This window comes from Pseudophryne corroboree, chromosome 5 (genome assembly GCF_028390025.1).
Source record: "Pseudophryne corroboree isolate aPseCor3 chromosome 5, aPseCor3.hap2, whole genome shotgun sequence".
NCBI classification, from domain to species: domain Eukaryota; kingdom Metazoa; phylum Chordata; class Amphibia; order Anura; family Myobatrachidae; genus Pseudophryne; species Pseudophryne corroboree.
This window is the reverse complement of record NC_086448.1, coordinates 268,695,479-268,708,791: the sequence shown is the minus strand read 5'-3', so window position 1 is coordinate 268,708,791 and position 13,313 is coordinate 268,695,479. Positions and strand designations below refer to the sequence as shown.

The window sequence follows — 13,313 nt, the reverse complement described above, 5'->3', positions numbered from 1 at the left end:
TGGCACCGTGGGATCTCAATGTGGTTTTGGACTTCCTAAAATCTCATTGGTTTGAACCACTAAAAAAGGTGGATTTGAAATATCTCACATGGAAAGTGACCATGCTTCTAGCCCTGGCTTCGGCCAGGAGAGTGTCAGAACTGGCAGCTTTATCTTACAAAAGCCCATATCTGATTTTCCATTCGGACAGGGCAGAACTGCGGACTCGTCCGCATTTTCTCCCTAAGGTGGTGTCAGCATTTCATCTGAACCAGCCTATTGTAGTGCCTGCGGCTACAAGTGACTTGGAGGACTCCAAGTTACTGGACGTTGTCAGAGCATTAAAAATATATATTGCAAGGACAGCTGGAGTCAGAAAATCTGACTCGTTGTTTATATTGTATGCACCCAACAAGATGGGTGCTCCTGCGTCTAAGCAGACGATTGCTCGTTGGATCTGTAGCACAATCCAACTTGCACATTCTGTGGCAGGCCTGCCACAGCCTAAATCTGTAAAGGCCCACTCCACAAGGAAGGTGGGCTCATCTTGGGCGGCTGCCCGAGGGGTCTCGGCATTACAACTCTGCCGAGCAGCTACGTGGTCAGGGGAGAACACGTTTGTAAAATTTTACAAATTTGATACTCTGGCTAAGGAGGACCTGGAGTTCTCTCATTCGGTGCTGCAGAGTCATCCGCACTCTCCCGCCCGTTTGGGAGCTTTGGTATAATCCCCATGGTCCTTTCAGGAACCCCAGCATCCACTAGGACGATAGAGAAAATAAGATTTTACTTACCGATAAATCTATTTCTCGGAGTCCGTAGTGGATGCTGGGCGCCCATCCCAAGTGCGGATTATCTGCAATAATTGTACATAGTTATTGTTAACTAATTCGGGTTATTGTTGAAGGAAGCCATCTTTCAGAGGCTCCGCTGTTATCATACTGTTAACTGGGTTTAGATCACAAGTTGTACGGTGTGATTGGTGTGGCTGGTATGAGTCTTACCCGGGATTCAAAATCCTCCCTTATTGTGTACGCTCGTCCGGGCACAGTACCTAACTGGAGTCTGGAGGAGGGTCATAGGGGGAGGAGCCAGTACACACCACCTGATCTGGAAAAGCTTTACTTTTTGTGCCCTGTCTCCTGCGGAGCCGCTATTCCCCCATGGTCCTTTCAGGAACCCCAGCATCCACTACGGACTCCGAGAAATAGATTTATCGGTAAGTAAAATCTTATTTTCTTGTTGACCCATGTGGTGCTCTGTGTAACGTATACCATCTGCTTTCATTCTTTTGTCGGCTTTTGTGAAAGTACGTCGCGAGTGCGCAGTGCGCAGAAGTGACGATTTTTTGCCTGATCGCCGCGCTGCGAACAACACCAGCTAGCGATCAACTTGGAATGACCCCCATTGCCAGAGTCTACTGTGCCGTGGAGAGGCGGAGGCCCACCCAGAATCTGCACACGGGCCCCCTCCTCTGTAGGAACTCCCATGTGGTGGAGCATTCCCAAATTTCATGCCGTAGAAATTGGCTGTGCAGCCCAGGGTTCTCTTTTAATTTACAATTTCTCTGACGTCCTAGTGGATGCTGGGGACTCCGTAAGGACCATGGGGAATAGCGGCTCCGCAGGAGACTGGGCACAAATAGAAAGCTTTAGTACTACCTGGTGTGCTCTGGCTACTCCACCTATGACCCTCCTCCAAGCCTCAGTTAGATTTTTGTGCCCGAACGAGAAGGGTGCACACTAGGGGCTCTCCTGAGCTTCTTAGTGAAAGTTTTAGTTTAGGTTTTTTATTTTCAGTGAGACCTGCTGGCAACAGGCTCACTGCATCGAGGGACTAAGGGGAGAAGAAGCGAACTCACCTGCGTGCAGAGTGGATTGGGCTTCTTAGGCTACTGGACACCATTAGCTCCAGAGGGACCGATCACAGGCCCAGCCTTGGAGCTCGGTCCCAGAGCCGCGCCGCCGGCCCCCTTACAGAGCCAGAAGCAAGAAGAAGGTCCGGAAAATCGGCGGCAGAAGACATCCTGTCTTCCACAAGGTAGCGCACAGCACTGCAGCTGTGCGCCATTGCTTCTCAGCACACTTCACACTCCGGTCACTGAGGGTGCAGGGCGCTAGGGGGGGGGTGCCCTGAGCAGCAATAGAAACACCTTGGCTGGCTAAAAATACATCACATATAACCCCTGGGCTATATGGATGAATTTTAACCCCTGCCAGATTTTCACAAAAAGCGGGAGAAAGGCCGCCGAGAAGGGGGCGGAGCCTATCTCCTCAGCACACAGGCGCCATTTTCCCTCACAGCTCCGCTGGAAGGACGTCTCCCTGACTCTCCCCTGCAGTCCTGCACTACAGAAACAGGGTAAAAAAGAGAGGGGGGCACTAATTGGCGGGTTATTAACAATACAGCAGCTATAAGGGAGAAACACTTTTATAAGGTTGTCCCTATATATATATATATATATATAGCGCTCTGGTGTGTGCTGGCATACTCTCCCTCTGTCTCCCCAAAGGGCTAGTGGGGTCCTGTCCTCTATCAGAGCATTCCCTGTGCGTGTGCTATGTGTCGGTACATTTGTGTCGACATGTATGAGGAGGAAAATGATGTGGAGGTGGGGCAATTGCCTATAATAGAGATGTCACCCCCTAGGGAGTCGACACCTGAGTGGATGGCTGTATGGAAGGATTTACGTGACAGTGTCAGCTCCTTACAAAAGACAGTTGATGACATGAGACAGCCGGCTAATCAGTTAGTCCCTGTCCAGGCGTCTCAGAAACCATCAGGGGCCCTAAAACGGCCGTTACCTCAGGTGGTAGATACAGACGTCGACACGGATACTGACTCCAGTGTCGACGGTGAGGAGACAAACGTGACTTCCAGTAGGGCCACACGTTACATGATCACGGCAATGAGAGAGGTTTTAAACATTTCTGATACTGCAAGTACCACTAAAAAGGGTATTATGTGGGGTGTGAAAAAACTACCCGTAGTTTTTCCTGAATCAGATGAATTAAATGAGGTGTGTGATGAAGCGTGGGTTTCCCCCGATAAAAAACTGATAATTTCTAAAAAGTTATTGGCATCATACCCTTTCCCGCCAGAGGATAGGGCGCGTTGGGAAACACCCCCTAGAGTGGATAAAGCACTCACACGCTTATCAAAACAAGTGGCGTTACCGTCTCCTGATACGGCCGCCCTCAAGGAACCAGGTGACAGAAAACTGGAAAATATCCTAAAAAGTATATACACACATACTGGTGTTATACTGCGACCAGCAATCGCCTCAGCCTGGATGTGCAGCGCTGGGGTGGCTTGGTCGGATTCCCTGACTGAAAATATTGATACCCTGGATAGGGACAGTATATTGTTGACTATAGAGCACTTAAAAGATGCATTTCTATATATGCGAGATGCACAGAGGGATATTTGCACTCTGGCATCAAGAGTGAGTGCGCTGTCCATTTCTGCCAGAAGAGGGTTATGGACGCGACAGTGGTCAGGTGATGCGGATTCTAAACGGCATATGGAAATATTGCCTTATAAAGGGGAGGAGTTATTTGGGGTCGGTCTATCGAACCTGGTGGCCACGGCAACTGCTGGGAAATCCACATTTTTACCCCAGGTCGCCTCTCAGCATAAAAAGACGCCGTCTTATCAGGCTCAGTCCTTTCGTCCCCATAAGGGCAAGAGGGCAAAAGGTTCCTCCTTTCTGCCCCGGAACAGAGGAAGGGGAAAAAGACTGCAACAGACAGCCAATTCCCAGGAACAAAAGCCCTCTCCCGCTTCTGCCAAGTCCTCAGCATGACGCTGGGGCCTTACAAGCGGACTCAGGCACGGTGGGGGCCCGTCTCAAGAATTTCAGCGCGCAGTGGGCTCACTCGCAAGTGGACCCCTGGATCCTTCAAGTAGTATCTCAGGGGTACAAATTGGAGTTCGAGACGTCTCCCCCTCGCCGGTTCCTGAAGTCTGCTTTACCAACGTCTCCCTCAGACAGGGAGGCAGTATTGGAGGCAGTTCACAAGCTGTATTCCCAGCAGGTGATAATCAAGGTACCCCTCCTGCAACAAGGGAAGGGGTATTATTCCACGCTGTTTGTGGTACCGAAGCCGGACGGCTCGGTGAGACCTATTTTAAATCTGAAGTCTTTGAACACTTACATACAGAGGTTCAAATTCAAGATGGAGTCACTCAGGGCAGTGATCGCGAACCTGGAAGAGGGGGACTATATGGTGTCTCTGGACATCAAGGATGCCTACCTCCATGTCCCCATTTACCCGTCTCATCAAGGGTACCTCAGGTTTGTAGTACAAAACTGTCACTATCAGTTTCAGACGCTGCCGTTTGGATTATCCACGGCACCCCGGGTCTTTACCAAGGTAATGGCCGAAATGATGATTCTTCTTCGAAGAAAAGGCGTTTTAATTATCCCTTACTTGGACGATCTCCTGATAAGAGCAAGATCCAGAGAACAGTTAGTAGTCGGAGTAGCACTATCTCAAGTAGTGCTACGGCAGCACGGCTGGGTTCTAAATATCCCAAAATCGCAGCTGACTCCGACGACACGTCTTCTGTTCCTAGGGATGATTCTGGACACAGTCCAGAAAAAGGTGTTCCTTCCGGAGGAGAAGGCCAGGGAGTTATCCGAACTAGTCAGAAACCTCCTGAAACCAGGGCAAGTCTCAGTGCATCAATGCACAAGAGTCCTGGGAAAAATGGTAGCTTCCTACGAAGCGATTCCATTCGGCAGATTCCACGCAAGAACGTTTCAGTGGGATCTGCTGGACAAATGGTCCGGATCGCATCTTCAGATGCATCAGCGGATAACCCTGTCCCCAAGGACAAGGGTGTCTCTTCTGTGGTGGTTGCAGAGTGCTCATCTTCTAGAGGGCCGCAGATTCGGCATTCAGGACTGGGTCCTGGTGACCACGGATGCCAGCCTGAGAGGCTGGGGAGCAGTCACACAAGGAAGAAATTTCCAGGGCTTATGGTCAAGCCTGGAGACATCACTTCACATAAATATCCTGGAGCTAAGGGCCATCTACAATGCTCTAAGCCTAGCACGACCCCTGCTTCAAGGTCAGCCGGTGCTGATACAGTCAGACAACATCACGGCAGTCGCCCACGTAAACAGACAGGGTGGCACAAGAAGCAGGAGGGCAATGGCAGAAGTTGCAAGGATTCTTCGCTGGGCGGAAAATCATGTGATAGCACTGTCAGCAGTGTTCATTCCGGGAGTGGACAACTGGGAAGCAGACTTCCTCAGCAGACACGACCTCCACCCGGGAGAGTGGAGACTTCACCCAGAAGTCTTCCACATGATTGTGAACCGTTGGGAAAAACCAAAGGTGGACATGATGGCGTCCCGCCTCAACAAAAAACTAGACAGGTATTGCGCCAGGTCACGGGACCCTCAGGCAATAGCTGTGGACGCTCTGGTAACACCGTGGGTGTACCAGTCAGTGTATGTGTTCCCTCCTCTGCCTCTCATACCCAAGGTACTGAGAATCATAAGAAGGAGAGGAGTAAGGACTATACTCGTGGCTCCGGATGGGCCAAGAAGGACTTGGTACCCGGAACTTCAAGAGATGCTCACGGAGGACCCGTGGCCTCTACCTCTAAGAAGGGACCTGCTCCAGCAGGGACCCTGTCTTTTCCAAGACTTACCGCGGCTGCGTTTGACGGCATGGCGGTTGAACGCCGGACCTGAAGGAAAAAGGCATTCCGGATGAAGTCATCCCTACCCTGATCAAAGCCAGGAAGGATGTAACCGTGCAGCATTATCACCGTATTTGGCGTAAATATGTTGCGTGGTGCGAGGCCAAGAAGGCCCCTACAGAGGAATTTCAACTGGGTCGTTTCCTGCACTTCCTGCAAACAGGACTGTCTATGGGCCTAAAATTAGGGTCCATTAAGGTTCAAATTTCGGCCCTGTCGATCTTCTTCCAAAAAGAGCTGGCTTCAGTTCCTGAAGTTCAGACGTTTGTCAAAGGGGTGCTGCATATACAGCCTCCTTTTGTGCCTCCAGTGGCACCTTGGGATCTCAATGTGGTTTTGGGGTTCCTAAAATCACATTGGTTTGAACCACTCACCACTGTGGACTTAAAATATCTCACATGGAAAGTGGTAATGCTGTTCGCCCTGGCTTCAGCCAGGCGCGTGTCAGAATTGGCGGCTTTATCCTATAAAAGCCCTTACCTAATTTTTCATACGGATAGGGCAGAATTGAGGACTCGTCCTCAATTTCTCCCTAAGGTGGTTTCAGCGTTTCACCTGAACCAGCCTATTGTGGTACCTACGGCTACTAGGGACTTGGAGGACTCCAAGTTGCTGGACGTAGTCAGGGCCCTGAAAATATATGTTTCCAGGACGGCTGGAGTCAGAAAATCTGACTCGCTGTTTATTCTGTATGCACCCAACAAGCTGGGTGCTCCTGCTTCTAAGCAGACTATTGCTCGTTGGATTTGTAGTACAATTCAGCTTGCACATTCTGTGGCAGGCCTGCCACAGCCAAAATCTGTAAAAGCCCATTCCACACGGAAAGTGGGCTCATCTTGGGCGGCCGCCCGAGGGGTCTCGGCTTTACAACTTTGCCGAGCAGCTACTTGGTCAGGGGCAAACACGTTTGCAAAATTCTACAAATTTGATACCCTGGCTGAGGAGGACCTGGAGTTCTCTCATTCGGTGCTGCAGAGTCATCCGCACTCTCCCGCCCGTTTGGGAGCTTTGGTATAATCCCCATGGTCCTTACGGAGTCCCCAGCATCCACTAGGACGTCAGAGAAAATAAGAATTTACTTACCGATAATTCTATTTCTCGTAGTCCGTAGTGGATGCTGGGCGCCCATCCCAAGTGCGGATTGTCTGCAATACTTGTACATAGTTATTGTTAACTAAATCGGGTTATTGTTGTAGTGAGCCATCTTTTCTAGAGGCTCCTCTGTTTATCATACTGTTAACTGGGTTCAGATCACAAGTTATACGGTGTGATTGGTGTGGCTGGTATGAGTCTTACCCGGGATTCAAAATCCTTCCTTATTGTGTACGCTCGTCCGGGCACAGTATCCTAACTGAGGCTTGGAGGAGGGTCATAGGGGGAGGAGCCAGTGCACACCAGGTAGTACTAAAGCTTTCTATTTGTGTCCAGTCTCCTGCGGAGCCGCTATTCCCCATGGTCCTTACGGAGTCCACAGCATCCACTACGGACTACGAGAAATAGAATTATCGGTAAGTAAATTCTTATTTTTAAGCGTAAATTGTGTTTTGTTTGTGTATGCTCATGCTTCTCTTTCAGACACTGTTGTATGCTATTGATATAGTAATTAATTATTTGAATGTTACTGCAGATTTCTCTAAGATCAGACGTGATACGATTGAATATCGACCAGAGAATGACAATAAATATGTAAATAATGTCTGCATACTGTACATACAAATGTCCAAATATTTTGGATTTATATTAGACACTTTTATGTATTTAGATATTCACTTTTCATTTTATTATGCCCACTGTGGTGTTGGCCCGGGCAATGTACATATGCACCACATTGTACAGAATGCATGGGGACTATTACACTGTCATCGAGAAATGCCCTGAGTATTGAAATATGTCAGAAAAGGGGGATATAGTAAAAAAGTTAACAATAATGATATTCATAATGTCAACATCACAATGTCGATAGTTATTATGCTGACAGGCAATGTGTTGACTTTCTCAGAATGTCCACAGGTGAAATGTCGACATTAGGGTTAGGCATTAGGAGGAGGTTAGGGTTAGGCAGCGAGAGGGGAGGGTCAAGGTTACACACTAGGGCTACAAATCGGAGTTAGGGTTAGCATGGAAATACTCACTGGGAATGCCAGCGGAACCAACACCTGACTCTAGAGCAGGCATGTCCAAACTGCGGACCTCCAGCTGTTGTGAAACTACACATCCCAGCATGCCCTGACACAGTTTTGCTGTCAGAGAATGCTAAAGCTGTGTCAGGGCATGCTGGGATGTGTAGTTTCTCAGCAGCTGGAGGGCCGCAGTTTGGACATGCCTGCTCTAGAGGGACGGTCACATGACTGCTGGGACCCAGAAGACACAGCTGTCTAGAGAAGGTAAGTCGCTGCTGGTCACCAGGGACTATATGTTGACATTCAAACAGGTCGACATTTCATTACTTTTTTTGCATCATGAATGTCAACTTGGTCAACATCGACATTATGGCCATGTTGATATTCTCATGTCGACATGATGACTGTTGTCATTTCATGCCAAACACTGGTATTGGGTATGTTGAATTGTTGGCAAAGCAATTTAATTTACTGTATAGATTATTTAGCTTTTAAGTATAGTAACAGTTTTTTTTTTTGTGTGTGCTATTTATAGGGAACGTAACACCCAGAAACCTTTAGATTAAATAACTGGATAAATACTGTAGCTGAAAGGAAACCTAGCTAGTACCTGGTCCTGTCTCTCCATACTGCACTGTCTGTGTTGTATCCTACTCTACCATACCGGTGGGCATTCATGGCATAAGCTTTCCATACTTATCTATCCCTCCTATTTAAGTTGATTAGTGTCTGCTTAAAATAGGGTTAAAGTGCATTGATATCATGTTATAATTGTTGGATAGACAGACTGACTAACTTTAGCGGTCTAATTGTTTTTTTTCACTGTATACCAGAAGTTTCCATAGCATCTAAACCCTGGTTATATACGAGCAGGTCCTATTGGATGTGGATCATTGGGTCGACCAGAATTAGGTCTACAGTCAATAATCGACCCCATTTGGTCAACAGGGTAAATAGGTCAACATGTGAAATGTCGACATGGTGAAAAGGTTGACATAGAAATAGTTGACACAGTTGTTTGGGGGTGTAATATTTTCTGTTAAACCACATATGACCCCAATTATTGTATCGCTTTGCTCGCCACGTTTCGGGCAAGGTGCCTCGCAGCACTTGGCACAGGTTACTTTTCCCATTCATAGTCCACGTGGATGGTAAATGATGAAAACGTTAGGGGAAAAAACCCTGTGTCGGCCATTTTCATGTCAACTATCTGAACCTGTCGACTTTTTTGTACCTGTCGACCTAATACATGTTGACCATATATGGTTAACCTATTGTTGTTCTATTTACTGTCGACCTATCATCCGGATCCCAGATTGGAGCTATCACTTCTCTGAAATATTCAAATTCCCTTATTATCATCATACTAGTTACCACAATGGCATGTTCCATGGCATTGAGGTCACTATTGAGGGGTGTTCTGACTGATCAGCCATGGCACTTGCTTCTTGCACAGCTGCCCTTGGGAGGGATGCTTGCCACATTTCCTATTTAATAGTATGCTTTGGGGAAATGTGAAAAACTGCTAAACAAAAATGACTTTCATTTCCTGAAGATTTGCAATTAATAACAAGATTCATGTGCTGGAAATAATGGATTATAAACCCTTTTTTTCCTCTCGTACAAGGTGCTCAGCTGCTTATCAAACCACTGGTGATATCAGAAGAGGAGGAAAACATCTATGTTGTCGGAGCCTCTACAAGACGACTCCTCATCGGAGCAGAGGCTGCAGGTTTTGTTAAAGAAAGTCTGGATGGTTCTATGAGACCTTTCATATACAGCAACCGGACAGAGTACAAAAACTTTCTGGGTAAGTTGTGGCTACAGTATACTATATGATGCCAATATACAGATGTGTCCACATATCTTGCCTCAATACGCCACACAGCAGGAGATGACTGGCGTGAGTTAGCTGACAGGTCCCATGCAACTCTGTTAGTCTAGGTCCTTTTTTTGTTGTTGCTGGAAACGCGTTTTATTCACATCACTATGCAAATAAGATGCACAAGCAGACTCTACTGATTAAAATGATATGCGTCATGCCTATATTCTGTGTGCGACTGCAGCTGTATCTGCAAACGAAATGCTATTTTATGTTTCATGGTTGCATACAAAATATAGGCATGCCACATATCAGCAGAGTTTGCTTGTGCGTCATATTCACATCGGTTTGTGAATAAGACGCATTTTATTGTCAAATGTCTCACAAAAAGACGCTTAGTGCGACCAAGTCACGCCACAGTATGGCATCACTAGAAGAGCTGTTTAACGTGCAGGCAGGCTAGATGTATGTGGACACATCTGTAGCATACCATGGCAGTAGCTGTTTACTCAGACCTTTCTATGTTCCCCTCTTATGCCATGTCCTCTACATACTGTACCTCTGTTTTTCTAGCAGGCTCCTACACATACCCCTTACATACACATGAGAAAGCCCCCTATATCCATATTGAATTAACCTTCCCCCATCCATTACAAAGCCCCAATGTTTTGTACACATGGCCCCCCTTCCTTCTTAATCCAGCTCTAAATGCTGATGTGGTTGTGCTTCAGTGTAAAACATCCGCTCACATCAAAACTACCCCATTTTAATGGTAAATATTGGGCAGCAGATTGTGTAAATTGTGAGTAGATTGTGCCTCATAAATGTCTGTGTTCCTGGGATATTAGATGAGGCTTCATTTAGCAAAATAAATCTGGTCATTGTGTCCTGTAGCCGATTTGCCCACCTTGACTTTAAAATGCATTAACATGCAAAAGTAAGCGTGTTTAGCATTTAACTACTTAACTGACAATTTCCCCCCAAAAAAAACCGCTCAGAAATTGTCTGTTTTTTTCTTATGAGTGAATTAGGCGAAGAACATGAATTTAACCCTGTGCAAAATGATTTTAGTTAAAAAAAAAAAAAAAAAACAATTCATTTTTAATTTTTAAATTATATATATTTCTCTGACGTCCTAGTGGATGCTGGGGACTCCGTAAGGACCATGGGGATTAGCGGCTCCGCAGGAGACTGGGCACAAAAGTAAAAGCTTTAGGACTACCTGGTGTGCACTGGCTCCTCCCCCTATGACCCTCCTCCAAGCCTCAGTTAGATTTTTGTGCCCGAACGAGAAGGGTGCACACTAGGTGGCTCTCCTGAGCTGCTTAGTGAAAAAGTTTAAGTTAGGTTTTTTATTTTCAGTGAGTCCTGCTGGCAACAGGCTCACTGCATCGAGGGACTAAGGGGAGAAGAAGCGAACTCACCTGCGTGCAGAGTGGATTGGGCTTCTTAGGCTACTGGACATTAGCTCCAGAGGGACCGATCACAGGCCCAGCCATGGATGGGTCCCAGAGCCGCGCCGCCGGCCCCCTTACAGAGCCAGAAGACAGAAGAGGTCCGGAAAATCGGCGGCAGAAGACGTCCTGTCTTCAACAAGGTAGCGCACAGCACTGCAGCTGTGCGCCATTGTTCTCAGCACACTTCACACTCCGGTCACTGAGGGTGCAGGGCGCTGGGGGGGGGGGCGCCCTGAGACGCAATAGAAACACCTTGGATGGCAAAAAAATGCATCACATATAGCTCCTGGGCTATATGGATGAATTTAACCCCTGCCAGAATACACACAAAAACGGGAGATAAGGCCGCCGAGAAGGGGGCGGAGCCTATCTCCTCAGCACACTGGCGCCATTTTCTCTCACAGCTCAGTTGGAGGGAAGCTCCCTGGCTCTCCCCTGCAGTCACTACACTACAGAAAGGGTTAAAAAAGAGAGGGGGGCACTAATTACGCGCAGTATTAAAAATACAGCAGCTATAAGGGGAAAAACACTTATATAAGGTTATCCCTGTATATATATAGCGCTCTGGTGTGTGCTGGCATACTCTCCCTCTGTCTCCCCAAAGGGCTAGTGGGGTCCTGTCCTCTATCAGAGCATTCCCTGTGTGTGTGCTGTGTGTCGGTACGTTTGTGTCGACATGTATGAGGAGAAAAATGATGTGGAGACGGAGCAGATTGCCTGTAATAGTGATGTCACCCCCTAGGGGGTCGACACCTGAGTGGATGAACTGTTGGAAGGAATTACGTGACAGTGTCAGCTCTGTATAAAAGACAGTGGTTGACATGAGACAGCCGGCTACTCAGCTTGTGCCTGTCCAGACGTCTCATAGGCCGTCAGGGGCTCTAAAGCGCCCGTTACCTCAGATGGCAGATATAGACGCCGACACGGATACTGACTCCAGTGTCGACGGTGAAGAGACAAATGTGACTTCCAGTAGGGCCACACGTTACATGATTGAGGCAATGAAAAATGTTTTACACATTTCTGATAATACGAGTACCACCAAAAAGGGGTATTATGTTCGGTGAGGAAAAACTACCTGTAGTTTTCCTGAATCTGAGAAATTAAATGAGGTGTGTGATGAAGCGTGGGTTTCCCCCGATAACAACTGATAATTTCTAAAATGTTATTGGCATTATATCCTTTCCCGCCAGAGGTTAGGGTGCGTTGGGAAACACCCCCTAGGGTGGATAAAGCGCTCACACGCTTTTAAGAACAAGGGCTCTACCCTCTCCTGAGATGGCCGCCCTTAAGGATCCTGCTGATAGAAAGCAGGAGGGTATCCTAAAATGTATTTACACACATACTGGTGTTATACTGCGACCAGCAATCGCCTCAGCCTGGATGTGCAGTGCTGGGTTGGCGTGGTCGGATTCCCTGACTGAAAATATTGATACCCTAGATAGGGACAGTATATTATTGCCTATAGAGCATTTAAAAGATGCATTTCTATATATGCGTGATGCACAGCGGAATATTTGCCGACTGGCATCAAGTCTAAGTGCGTTGTCCATTTCTGCCAGTAGAGGGTTATAGACACGACAGTGGTCAGGTGATGCGGATTCCAAACGGCATTTGGAAGTATTACCTTATTAAGGGGAGGAGTTATTTGGGGTCGGTCTTTCAGACCTGGTGGCCACGGCAACAGCTGGGAAATCCACGTTTGTACCCCAGGTCGCCTCTCAACATAAGAAGACGCCGTATTATCAGGCGCAGTCCTTTCGTGGGCAAGCGGGCAAAAAGTTTCCTCTTTTCTGCCCCGTGACAGAGGGAGAGGAAAATAGGCTGCAGAAATCAGCCAGTTCCCAGGAACAGAAGCCCTCTCCCGCCTCTGCCAAGCCCTCAGTATGACGCTGGGGCTTTACAAGCAGAATCAGGCACAGTGGGGGCCCGTCTCAATGAATTTCAGCGCGCAGTGGGCTCACTCGCAAGTAGACCCCTGGATCCTTCAGGTGATATCTCAGGGGTACACACAAGTATAGTATCTGCACACTCGATATTGTACTAGTATATAGTGGATATATGTTTTTCGTCACCATAAATCCACTTAATATAAACCCCTTTCTTCCTAATATTGAAGAGTATTTTATAAAGGAGGGGGTGCAGTCAACTACAGTAATGGTAAGCTAGAATTGGGAGGGAAAAAAGACAAGAAGAAGTCTGTACTATTGACGCACTTGA

The 13,313-nt window shown here is 47.4% G+C and overlaps 1 protein-coding gene across 2 annotated transcripts in view; it reads left to right on the top strand.

Annotated features, from left to right (window-relative positions):
• ANO10 (anoctamin 10) overlaps nucleotides 1-13,313 on the top strand; it is a 565,272-nt gene that overhangs the window by 27,281 nt on the left and 524,678 nt on the right. For both annotated transcript variants that reach the window (XM_063922319.1, XM_063922318.1), the window contains exon 3: nucleotides 9,442-9,624. In XM_063922319.1, coding sequence (XP_063778389.1) covers nucleotides 9,442-9,624 — 183 coding nt within the window. The remainder of the gene's footprint in view (nucleotides 1-9,441; nucleotides 9,625-13,313) is intronic.